Source organism: Myotis brandtii, unplaced genomic scaffold, assembly GCF_000412655.1.
Source record: "Myotis brandtii unplaced genomic scaffold, ASM41265v1 scaffold58, whole genome shotgun sequence".
Classification (NCBI taxonomy): domain Eukaryota; kingdom Metazoa; phylum Chordata; class Mammalia; order Chiroptera; family Vespertilionidae; genus Myotis; species Myotis brandtii.
The window spans coordinates 1,567,972-1,581,707 of NW_005370176.1; the positions used below are offsets into that span (position 1 = coordinate 1,567,972).

At 37.2% G+C, this 13,736-nt stretch overlaps 1 protein-coding gene across 1 annotated transcript in view; it reads left to right on the forward strand.

Annotated features, from left to right (window-relative positions):
* Positions 1–13,736, forward strand: part of CCDC18 (coiled-coil domain containing 18) — a 153,774-nt gene that overhangs the window by 76,788 nt on the left and 63,250 nt on the right. Inside the window, exons 21-22 of the mRNA XM_014550012.1 lie at positions 6,723–6,886; positions 7,346–7,559. Coding sequence (XP_014405498.1) covers positions 6,723–6,886; positions 7,346–7,559 — 378 coding nt within the window. The remainder of the gene's footprint in view (positions 1–6,722; positions 6,887–7,345; positions 7,560–13,736) is intronic.

A 13,736-nucleotide genomic window follows, 5' to 3' on the forward strand; every position in this document is an offset into this window, starting at 1 on the left:
TCGATTCCCAGTCAGGGCACAGGCCTGGGTTGTTGTGGGCTTCACCACTGGGGGCATGCAGGAGGAAGCTGATCAATGATTCTCATCATTTATGTTTCTATCTCTCTCTCCCTCTCCCTTCTTCTCTGAAACCAATAAAATATATTAAAGATATAAAATAAATAAAATGACCTGAGGAGCTTTACAAAGTACTGATGCCTAGGTCCCACCTCTAAGGTTCTAATTTAATTTGGCTAGGCTGGGCCTAGGCATCAGTTAGTAAAGAAATGCACCCATGAGCTGAAAGCTATACCCAGCCTCCCCAGACCTCTTCTACTTTGTCAACAAGAGTTGGCTTAATTAATAATATACTCATAATTAGCCCACCATTCTACCAATAGGAGGTGAGAGTTAATTATGCACTTGAACTAAAACCACAGGTCACCAGGCTTCTTCTCCCCTACTGACAGGAGTAAAGAAAGGGCCTTTGTGCCTTGAGTAGCAACTTGCTTCCCCAGATGTCCTCAACTCTCTCAACAGGGTCAAGCGGGTATCCTATTTTTCAAACTAGGACCACAGTTCTTCAGACTGTCTTTCTTCTATTGACAGGTGTCTGTCCACTAACACAGCCACACCACCAGTGTGTACCTTAATTCCTCAAAGATTAATCACATTATAACTTTGTCCTTGGTTATGCAAAACACCACTAGAAGCTATAGATTTTCAGCTCAACCCTTATCTCCCATAGTAACATCTCCATGTATTCTCTTCCCTTCTCCCACTTCATTCCACTTTCTGAAAGACTTCCATTGTGTCCTCTGGAATTCCCAATCCATCCTGTGACACATCTATATCCTCAACTTCTTTCCTCTTCTTGTAATAGAAATCTGATTCTCCCGAGGATATTACTTCTTTCCCTGCAGCCCTCTAAAGTAAAAAATTTTCCCCACAGTTCTTGTACCATAGGATCAAGATGTGTAATAGTATACCATAGTTCACAAACTTCATGACATCAGATCATATCATCCCTCACTGCTGCTGACACCTACAGGCCACCCGACTTACTGTTGCTCTCTAAAATTCCTCACAAAGATTAATCACTGCTGTCATTATTCTTGGAGATTTCAATATAGTATATCTATCTAGCTGATTCTCTGATATCTTAGCCTCATTTTATTTATTTTTATTTTTTTAAATATATTTTATTGATTTTTTACAGAGAGGAAGGGAGAGGGATAGAGAGTTAGAAACATCAATGAGAGAGAAACATCGATCAGCCACCTCCTGCACACCCCCTACTGGGGATGTGCCCGCAACCAAGGTACATGCCCTTGACCGGAATCAAACCTGGGACCCTTCAGTCCATAGGCCAACGCTCTATCCACTGAGCCAAACTGGTTAGGGCACCTTAGCCTCATTTTAAAAAGTTCTCCTCTAATGATCCTGATCTCTCTCATACCTCAACCACTCACATGATTCATCCTTGATCTTGTCATTAGTATTTCAACATAATCTGAATATTATGTATCTACCCCATATTATCCTCATTTTCTCTCTTTTTTTAAATCCTCACATGAGGATATTTTTCCATTGATTTTTAGAGAGAGTAGAAGAGAGAGGGAAAGACACAGAGAAATATTAATGTGAGAGAAACACATCAATTGGTTGCCTCTTGCATGAGCCCGTGGCCAGGGAGGAGCCTGCAACTGAGGTACATGCCCTTGATTGGAATTGAACCTGGGACCCTTTGGTCTGCAGGCTGACTGACGCTCTATCCACTGAGCAAAACTGGCTAGGACTCCTCATTCTCTTTCTTTTTCTTTTAAATATATATTTTATTGATTTTTTACAGAGAGGAAGGGAGAGGGATAGAGAGTTAGAAACATCAATGAGAGAGAAACATCGATCAGCCACCTCCTGCACACCTCCTACTGGGGATGTGCCTGCAACCAAGGTACATGCCCTTGACCGGAATCGAACCTGAGACCCTTGAGTCTGCAGGATGACGCTCTATCCACTGAGCCAAACCGGTTAGGGCTCATTCTCTTTTAATACCCCAAATTCAATAATTCTTTGGTCTTATCAGGAACCCTAATCCATCAGTCCCATCACTGTCTCATTCCCTAATGTTCTCTCTTCTCTCTTTACCCAGCTTAAATTCTTGTTAGTCATTAAAATAACTGATTTGCATATAACCACAATTCCCTTACCTCTCTCTTACTTTGTGGTACACAGCCTAAAACCAACTCAGACTACTCCATGTTTGCATCTTTACAGAGCCTTGAGAAAATAACCACACTGACCAATCTTACTTTAAAATTATAACTTTAAACCTCAAGTGTTCCCTTAGCAGTGGTTCTCAACCTTCTGGCCCTTTAAATACAGTTCCTCATGTTGTGACCCAACCATAAAATTACTTTCGTTGCTATTTCATAACTGTAATGTTGCTACTGTTATGAATAGTAATGTAAATAGTTGATATGCAGGATGGTCTTAGGCAACCCCTGTGAAAAGGTCGTTCAACCGCCAAAGGGGTCGCGACCCACAGGTTGAGAACCACTGCCTTAATGCTATCTGGCAATACTTTTCTGTACCTTTGCCTTTTCTTTCAAAATCCCTACAAAGCCTCCCCAATGTTACTTTCTGTTTCACTGAGAAAATTGAAGTAATTGTTTCTTTTCTCACCCCTATAATTTGACTTCTAGACAAAAACTATTTATGGTTATAGCTAAAGGCACATTCATAGGAAAAGTAAGTCCTAAATGCTAATAGGAAGCTTATAAACTAGATAATTAAACTTCATAAGAAAGATGCACCCTAGTTCCAAGAAATCTCTTCATGAAGCAGGGTTTTCTCTCTTCTCACTAATACTTCTTTTACTTCTGGAATTGCAACTTATAAAATTATTTTTCTCTCCTAAAAGATATTACAGTTAAAATATGTATGTTATATATCTCCTTGGATCTGTTTTAGCAATAAAATATTTTCAGATAAAAAGAAAAGAAACTTAATTATTGAATATATTCTGTGTTGGGCAGTGTGCTAGGTGAACACATTAACTCAGTCTTCAAAACAGCCCTATTGGGTTTTATTATCCAATTATCTATTTATTTTGATTTTTAATTGATTTTTAGAGAGAAAGGGATAGGGAGAGAGAGAAACATCGATGTGAGAGTGAAAAATAGATGAGCTGCCTCCTGCATAACCCCCTTGCAGGGATGGAGCCTGCAGCTAGGCATGTGCCCTGACCAGAAATCAAACCTGCAACCTTTCAGTGCACATGATGATACCCAACCAACTGAGCCACACCAGCCAAAGCTATAACTCGGGGTGAGGGGGAAGGCATCTGTAATATTTTAACAATAAAGATTGTTTTTTTAAGATACATTTCTAAATAACTTTTGGAAATTATGAATCTAAGTAAAAAAGAAAAAAAGAAGCTGAAACTCAAAGAAGTTAGGGTATGAGATGCATAATTTAGCTGTGCTCTAAAACTAAGTTTTTTCTGTTACATCACATTGGAAGGTTCTTCTGTTATTATATGTAAATGTCCTAACCCTACTGTCTTAGTGCTGAGGTTCATGGAGCACTTGTTAGATTTCTCAGACTGCCTCCATAGCCATTTAAAAATCTTTTTACATTTGAAGAAGCCAGAGAATCTCAGCTGCTATATTCTAAAAGTTTAGTTTTATTTTTGCATAATTTTTCCTTTAGCCCTGTTTCCAATCTCAGACTTGATTGTCCATAATAACTCTATGCCTGTAATGTGAAGTATTTTTGGAAAAACTCGTAGGCTTAAAGGCTGTTAAAAATTTTTAAAGTTATGGGGAAAATATTGGTATTAGATTATTTATATAATAGTTAAAAATCTTAAGCCTTTAAATATTATATTATAGTAATGCCTCATTTACATAGCATCAGGAAATAATGTATAGTTGCTCATAAATAGAGAAATGAGTGAAATTTATCTTTATCAAACACTGAAACTTTGAAACAAAACAAAACAAAATTTTATAGAAATTTTCCAAAATGTGTATTTTTTTGTCATTTTTACCTTCTCTGGGTGACTAGGGTTATCATTATATTCATTAGTTATATCATGATAACCTATGAAACCTTAAGGAGTATAGAACTCTGTTTATTTTTTACCAAATATCTGTAGAAAGCTGTGCTTTTTGAGTTCTTGTATTTTTAAAAAATAATTTTTCCCTGCCCTGTTGGTGTGGCTCATTTGGTTGGGCGTCGTCCTATGCACAGAAGAGTTGCCTGTTCAATTCCTGGTCAGGGTGCATGCCTAGGTTGCAGGCTCTATCCCCAGTCGGGGGCGTGCAGTAGGCAGCCGATCAATGTTGCGCTCTCAAACATTGGTGTTTCTCTGTCCCTCTCCTTTCCTCTCTCTCTAAAAAAATCAATAAAAAATCTTTTAAGCCTTGGCTGGTATAGCTAAGTGGTAAGAGTGTCATCCAGCAGGGTCACTTGTTTGATTCCCAGCCAAGGGCACATACCTGGGCTGCAGGTTCAATCCCCAGCCCCAGTTGGGACGTGTGCAGGAGGCAATCAATCGATGTTTTTCTCTCTTTCTGTATGTGTGTGTATGTGTGTGTATATATATATCTCCCTCTCTCACTCTCTGCTTCTTTCCCTCTCTCCTCTCCCCTTACCCCTTTACCGCTCTCCCTTCCTCCCTTTTTTCCACTTTCTCTAAAATCAATGGAAAAATATCTTCAGGTGAGGAGAAATAAATAATAATAATAACTTTTCCCCAACTTCTTTGCTGACAAGCTATTACTTCTTAGTACTGTATACCAACCTCTTTTGATTATTTTTTAAAATTATGTTTTAAATCCACTCTAACATGAGAAAAGAATTAGTCAAGCTTTAGCTAGGATTTTAGACATGTAAAAGGGTCATCAGCACTTGTCTAATCTAATAGTTCTTAACTTTGTTGGGCCATGGACATATTTGAGGATATGGATCATTTTCTATACATAGACATAACATATGCATACATCATTATGCAAATTGTTTCAGGAGTGTTTTAGTTTTCCTCAAGTTCACTTATGGACATTGAAAAAAACCTCCTGAACAAATACAATTTCATCTATGTTGCATTTAGAAAACAAATGCTCCAACTTGCAAACTCAGCTTATGAAATGTCAAAGACCAAAAGAACTACAATAAAAAAATGCTGATGCAAAGGAACATCAGCTCTGCCCACTATTGTGGATGACACTAACAATTGTTTAAATAGTAAATATCACTTTGGAATTAACAGCAAATTGATTTAAAACTTCCTCTCACTATGTTTATTAGCTGATAGGTAGCCAAACTTCGAACTTCTGTAGTGAAATTAAGCCCAGGACCACCTGAAAGTTAGTAAACTTTCACTATTAATAACTATTTGTATTATCCTAGGCCAGTGATTTTTAACCAGTGTGTCATAATAATTTTTAAAACATGCAATACCTGCCTATTTAGTCAGGGGCACTGACCTCTTTTCCCTTAGATCAGCGGTTCTCAACCTGTGGGTCGCGACCCCTTTGGGGGTCAAACAACCCTTTCACAGGGATCGCCTAAGACCATTGGAAAACACATATATAATTACATATTGTTTTTGTAATTAATCACTATGCTTTAATTATGTTCAATTTGTAACAATGAAAATACATCCTGCATATCAGATATTTACATTACGATTCATAACAGTAGCAAAATTACAGTTATGAGGTAGCAACAAAAATAATTTTATGGTTGGGGGTCACCACAACATGAGGAACTGTATTAAAGGGTCACGGCATTATGAAGGTTGAGAACCACTGCTTTAGATTATCAAATAAAAAAATAACAACAGCCAACACAACAATACCTGCCCATGTGAGTGAATAAAAATTATGCCTATTTTTTTGACAGATTGGCAAAAAATATATTATTGTTGTGCTGTAGATTTTAGTAATTAGTTTATGTGTGTCAGGAGATTTTTAAAAAGGTTGAAAATTGCTATCCTAGACAATTAATTCACTTAATCTTCTATTTTCAATCATCTGTAAAGCAAGGAAGTTGCACTAGCTTAAGAATTTTTAGTCCCTTTTAAAGTTAAAAAGAGCCCTGACCGGTTTGGCTCAGTGGACAGAGCGTCGGCCTGTGGACTGAAGGGTCCCAGGTTCGATTCCGGTCAAGGGCATGTACCTTGGTTGCGGGCACATCCCCAGTGGGAGGTGTGCAGGAGGCAGCTGATCGATGTTTCTCTCTCATCGATGTTTCTAACTCTCTATCCTCCCTTCCTCTCTGTAAAAAATCAATAAAACATTTAAAAAAAATAAAGTTAAAAAGATAACATTATCAAGAAATGTCTGAGTAAAAATGACTAATTTGTCTCCTATGTGTAGTATAGTCTTATGGTGAATATTTTGATGGTTGACTTCTTTATTTTCTATGTTGCAGATAATAGAAATTACAGATGAATGAGGCACCTCTCCATGGATATTCTCAATCCATATAAAGCTTTATAAAAATTAACTGTAGTTAAATTGAAAAGAATGCTAGCCTTGTTAAATATTACTAGGTGGTACAGTTGTATTTAGTTGGAGCATTTTAAACAATATCATAGTTGATTTAAGATTCTGCCTAGACATTTTGCTGATATTTGCCCTCGTATAACTTGCAGTTTTTGTTTAGTCAGAGACAAGTCAGTTGGTTTTTAAATTTCCAAATTATCATTTGTTTTATTGTTTGTTTTTAATTAGGCAAGTAAAACTTGAGATGGATCAGTACAAAGAAGAGCTGTCTACAATGGAAAAAGAAATAATGCACCTAAAACGAGATGGAGAAAATAAAGCAATGCATCTCTCTCAGTTAGACATGATCTTAGAACAGACAAGGATAGAACTAGATAAGAAAACAAATGCTGGTAAGCAACAAGTTAGCTGAGCTTAGCTGCCTGCATATTTATTTATATTTATTTATTTATTTATTTATTTATTTAATACATTTTATGGATTTTTTACAGAGAGGAATGGAGAGAGATAGAGAGTTAGAAACATCGATGAGAGAGAAACATCGATCAGCTGCCTCCTGCACACCTCCCAGTGGGGATGTGCCCGCAACCGGAATCGAACCCGGGACCCTTCAGTCTGCAGGCTGGCGCTCTATCCACTGAGCCAAACCAGTCAGGGCTGCATATTTATATTTAAAGAAGTAGACTAAAGTTAAGAATTTGGGATGATAGGGTTGAAAGGGATAATGTGTAGTCAATATCTTATCTCTGGTAGATGAATAAAATTGAATATTCTTAATTACAATTATTTACAAAGTTCTTAATAATAAATGGTTTATATGTAGTTCTAAAAATATTCTCTTGTTTTAACAGTGAAGGAGTTAGAAAAGTTACAGCACCACACTGAAACTGAACTAACAGAAACCTTGCAGAAACGGGAAGTACTAGAGACTGAACTGCAAAATGCTCACGGAGAATTAAAAAGTACTTTAAGACAACTCCAGGAATTGAGAGACGTGCTGCAGAAGGCTCAATTATCATTGGAGGAAAAATACACCACTATAAAGGATCTCACAGCTGAACTTAGGTGAGTTAATACTAAGAAATGATATCACAATTACAAGTATTTCACTTTATTATTCTGAATCCTTGGGTCATACAGTACCCCAGTTGTTGCTGAATTCTAGATGTCTAAATTTCTCAACTGGTTCACTATGGCTCTTCCTGGTTAGCCTGTCTCACTCTCCATGTAATAAATTCAGTAGTTGCTGTTGGCTAATAATTTATTATTGATCTGTGGACCATTTTACATTGGCCCACTCCTGTATTCTATAGTGGTAGAAAATGATTGGACCAGCATATTGCAGTGGTTAATAGCAAAGTAATATTAACAATAACAATATTGTTCTTTGTATTAAGCCTTTATTTTGTGCCAATGCTATGCCAGGGACCTTATATGTGATCTTACTAATTTCTTTACAACATATACAACCTTTTCACACTTGAGAAAACTGAAGCCTGAGAAAATTAAGTAAAATCCCCAAAGTCAGATAGAGGGTTCAGAGATGGAAATTAAACACAAGTCTGTCCAACTCTAAAATAGATTCTTAGATTAGCAGCTAAATTCACCACATCTAAGGTAAGTGGGATTGGAGAGCCAGACCAGAGCCAGAGTGTGGGAAATAGATTCTGAAAAGGAAAACAGAATTATAACCCAGGATGTGAAATGTGGAATGAAAGAACAGGATAGAGAGGAGCAAGATGACCCAGAAACTTAAATGTAACTCATGATTTATTGTAGGGCTCCTTTCTCTTTTCTACTCACAAACTAATTTTTAGTAAAGTTCATGTAGTTTTAAATAGTATGTGTCAGATTTTCAAATCCATATCTCCAGAAATAACTTATTACCCAAACTCCAGACTCAAATATCTAATGACTTACTTGTTTTTTCCACTTAGAGGTTTTTAAGAGGCTTCTTAAGCTTGGCCAAAACAGAACTCTTTTTTTTCTCCTGCCCTTCCTCTCAGTATCATACAATAGCTCAAACCAGAAATATATGATTATTTTATCTCTTTCTCTCCCTCTTTTCATTTAATCTATTAGCTAATCATCTCAACTCTGTTTCTAAAATATATTCTGAAATCTATTGATTTCTAGGCCTCTTTTTTAATCACTGCCTTAGCACAAGCCATCATCATCTCTCACCTGGTCTGTTGCTATGACTTCCCAACTGGTTTCCCAATTTAAATTCTTGACCCTCCCACAATCCCTTCTCCACAGAATGGATTTAAGTTATGGTTTAAAACATCCATCAGATTATATTACTCCCCTACTTAACCCTTCTAATGGCTTCCCAAAAGATTCAGAATAAAACCCAGGCTACTTGGGAAATGTAAATCAAAACCACAGTGAGATACCACTTCATACTGTAATGAGTGAATGGCCATAATAAAAACAAACAAAAACCAAAACAGAAAATAGCAAGTATTAGCAAGCGGGTGGAGAAATTGGAACCTTCATACATTGCTGGTGGGAGACTGAAATGGTATAGATGCTGCACAAAACAGTTTGGCAGATTCTCAATAAGTTAAACATAGAACTATTTATAACTCAGTAATTTCACTCCTAGGTACGTACAGAAAATAATTGAAAACAGGTGTTCAAACAAAAATTGTGCACAAATGTTCATAGCAGCTCTTCACTATAGCCGCCAAGTGGAAACAACCCAAGTGTCCATCAGTAGTTGAATGGATAAACACAATGTGGTGTATCCATACAAGGAATATAATATATATATTTTAATCCTCACCCGAGGATATTTTTCCATTGATTTTTAGAGAGAATGGAAGAGAGAGGGAAAGACAGAGAAATATTGGTATGAGAGAAATACATCAATTGGTTGCCTCCTGCCCAGGCCATAGGGCTGGGACCAGGGGGGAGCCTGCAGCCAAGGTGCATGCCCTTGACTGGAATCGAACCCAGGACCCTTTGGTCCGCAGGCCGATGCTCTATCCATAGAGTCAAACCAGCTAGGCAGGAATATTATTCAACCATGAAAAGAAAGTACTGATATGTGCTATAACATGATGAACCTTGAATACATTATGCTGAATGAAAGAAATCAGATACATATTGCACAATTCCACCTGTATGAAATATCCAAAATTAATAAGTCTGTAGAGATAGAAGGCAGATTAGTGGTTGCCAAGAACTAGGGGGAAGCGGAATAGAAAATAACTGTAAATGGGTATGGAATTTTCATTTGAAGTGATGAGAAAGTACTAGAAATAGTGGCGATAGTAACACATTGAAGTAATAACATTGTGAAGGTACTTAGTGTAACTGAATTATATACTTTGAAGTGGTTAAAATGGTAAATCTTATATGTATTTTACCACAATTTTAAAAAAAATCCAAGGTCCTTATTCTGGAATATAAAACCCTGTATAACAAGATTCTGCTCTACTTCCCTGGCCTCATTTCATACTGATCTTATTCCTGGCCTTTTTACTTTACTTAAAACTTACCAAGTTTTTTCCCATCTTCCAACTTTGCCATAGCTGTTTCTTTGGCCTGAAATAACGGTTCTGTGGCCAGCTTCTTGCCCTTCACATAACCTCAGAGCAAGCATGTCAAATTCAGAGGCTAACATGGGCCAAATAAGGTTTAAGTTTATGTGGGCCCCAAAAAACCAAACGCTTCAATTTTCATAGAAACAGGTTTATTTCGATAGAGACATGCTGAATACAAAGGGCTTAAATGAGTAATCGTCAACATAAAATCATAGAACATTTTAATAAAAATTAATATTTTTTCTTGAACATTTACTTACCAGACACTGAATAACTGCACAAATTAATAAGCTTAACGCAAATAAACCTATTTTTCTTGTTCTCTGAAAGCGAAACATTTCCTGTTGCGCACACCAAACAATTCAGTACAAGGCTAATGATGTAACAATTGGCTGCTAAAATATTCGCTGCTAGTATTAGTGGAGAGAAATGGTGCACCTGCGCCCAAGATGTGTAAGGGAAATGAATACAACACAATTATAGTCATTAGTCATTAGTGAACATTGTAGTTCGTTATTAATTATTGTGTATAACAGGATATTGTAAAAATTAAGTTATGAAATTTTTATTAAAATGTTTCTTACATACCGTTATATTGGCTAGGCTGTAAAAATATTCGTTGTGGGCCACATGCGGCCCATGGACCGCAAGTTTGACATGCTTACCTCAGAGAACCCTTCCTTGACCACCTGCTCTAAAGTAGCCACCCAGTCATCACTATTTAATGCTCTAACATAGCACTTTGTATTGTGATATTTTTCTTGTTGAGTTGTTTGTTATTTATAATTCATCTTCTCTCCTGGACCTACGAGAGTATAAGCTCCATCTGATGAAGGACGTCTATCTTGTTGACTATTAAGTCTACAGTACATAGAACCCTGACATACAGGAAGCATCCAACAAATATTTTCTAAATAGTTAAGTGAGTGAATAGATGAAAGAAGTAATAATGAAATCTAAAATTCTAATATCTAAATTTTAGAAGCTCAATTATTTGCATAGACAGCAGTTAGAGTTATCTTTAGAATTCATATTACTTTTATTTTCTTTTATTAAATTTTATTGGGATGACATTGGTCAACATGAACATATAGGTTTCATGTTACTTTTAGAATATTAGTTTAGCCTTGTATTTTACAACTTTTGACTTTTAGGAGAATAATAAACAGCTCATTAAAGAAATTCAGAATCTGTTTTTTAAAATTTATACCTTTATTCAATATTGTTTCATATTTAGAACTGGGAAACATTTGAAGATTTTCAAAATCAATACAACATTTTCAGACTTTGTCATGTCATAACTTAGAGTTCAAATTAAAATTCTCTGATCATAGGCGTCAGACTGTTAGAAGTATTAAAATATAAGTTAGGGTTTTAGGATGACGATAATTTATAAAATACATATTTATAAAATATATAATGTATAAAATACATTTGTATTTATAAAAAGAATTTATAGTTGACTTCATTACTTCATTATATGTAATGCATCATTTTGAGTAAAATTCCCATGAGAAACACAATGGTCATTTCTTTAGCTGCCGATATCAAGAATACCAACCATGAGATAAATGGTTCATTCGATTGTAATAAACTCACAGCCATTACATAGAAAAGACTTTCAAATGCTCCATGGATATAGTTTTTAAATTCTTATACTGATTCAATCTTATTTCCTGGGAATGCTTTAATATTTTGCTTAAACTGTCTACAGTAATAGAGTTTAAATTAACTTTTGTCTTTTTAACACTATATTAAACTAATTATATTGATATCAATCATTTTTCTTATACATTATTACTTTAGTTTGAGCCCTTTCAATCCAAAAAAATGCATATATCCAATTCCTTTTAACTGCAGGAAAGGTGACCCAGTTGACTTAATTTTTTTTTAAAATCTTTATTGTTCAGATTATTACAGTTGTTCCTCTTTTTTCCCCCCATTGCTCCCCTCCACCTGGTTCCCACTCCACCCTCTGCCCTTACCCCCCCACTGTCCTCATCCATAGGTATAAGATTTTTGTCCAGTCTCTTCCTGCACCCCTACACCCCTTTCCCCCCGAGAATTGTCAGTCCACTCCCTTTCTATTAGATTCACTTGATAGATATGTATTTGTTGTTCATAATTTTTATCTTTACCTTTTTCTTCTTCTTCCTCTTCTTAAAGAATACCTTTCAGCAGCTGATATAATACTGGTTTGGTGGTGATGAACTCCTTTAGCTTTTTCTTATCTGTGAAGCTATCTGACCTTCAATTCTGAATGATAGCTTTGCTGGATAAAGTATTCTTGGTTGTAGGTTCTTGGTATTCAGCACTTTGAATATTTTTTGCCATTCCCTTCTGGCCTGCCAAGTTTCTGTTGAGAAATCAGCAAATCAGCTGATGGGTACTCTCTTGTAGGTAATTAACTGTTTTTCTCTTGCTGCTTTTAAGATTCTCTCTTTGTCTTTTGGTCTTTTGCTCTTAATTATGATGTGTCTTGGTGTGGTCCTCTTTGGATTCCTTTTGTTTGGGGTTCTCTGCGCTTCTTGGACCTGTAAGTCCATTTCTTTCACCAGGTGGGGGAAGTTTTCTGCCATTATTTCTTCAAATAGGTTTTCAATATCTTGCTGTCTCTCATCTTCTGGCACCCCAATGATTCTGATGTTGGTACGCTTGAAGCTGTCCCAGAGGCTCCTTACACTATCTTCATATTTTCGGATTCTTTTTTCATTTTGCTTTTCCGGTTGGGTGTTTTTTGCTTCTTCGCATTTCAAATCTTTGACTTGATTCTTGCGCTCCTCTGGTCTGCTATTGGGTGTCTGTATAATATTCTTTATTTCAGTCCGTGTATGCTTAATTTCTAGTTGGTTCTTTATCATAGCATCGAGGGTCTCATTAGTTTTCGTGACTCTCTCCTCAAGTTTATTGACAGCTTCTAGCACATTTTTGCAAGCCCTCAAAATTGCGATTTTTAGCTCTATATCCTCCATTTCTGTCATGTTTTTTTGTCTCCGCATTTTTTATGCTTTCTTGGTGCACCCCCTAGTGGTCTTTGTGCGCAGTCTTGTTCTAGTTGAGCCTTGATTGTTGTAGTTAATACTAGAGGGATTTGACCACCAGGCCGACTGGCTGTGTGAATCAGCTGTGTCTGCCGCGGAAAACTTCTGTCCTCTGGGGAGGTGCTAATCTAGCCTTTGCCTGAGGCGATCTGGCAAATGGCTCTGCGCAGGGCTTGGGCGGGGCGGGCTCAACAGGGCGGGCGGAGGGAGCGGTTATGGCCCCTCTCAGTCCCGTTCCCAGAGGCTCTGCTTCTCAGAACCCCAGGAACCGCTGCAAACCTCGGAGGGAAAGCTGCCTTCCAACTGATGCCAGACACTCCCGCTTCTCCCGTTTGGGTCCGAGTCCCCAGCGATTCGCCCGTATCTGGAGCTCAGAGTCTGAGACTCCCCCCTGACCGAAAACGACAACCGCGCTCTCAGCCACCAGCCCGCTTTGCGCGCGCACCTCCGCACCTGAGTATTTTCCACACTGCGCCTCCTCTGAGCCTCGGTGTGCTGTTATTTTTCCTTCTAGTTGAAGAGTCTCTCCTCAGCCAGCCTTCCTGTGGTTCTGGGTGATGTCCGTTCCGTCTTTTAGTTGTATTTTTGAAGTGGTTGTTTGCGGCAGCAGTCTCCGATGTTTACCTATGCCGCCATCTTGGTCTCTATAA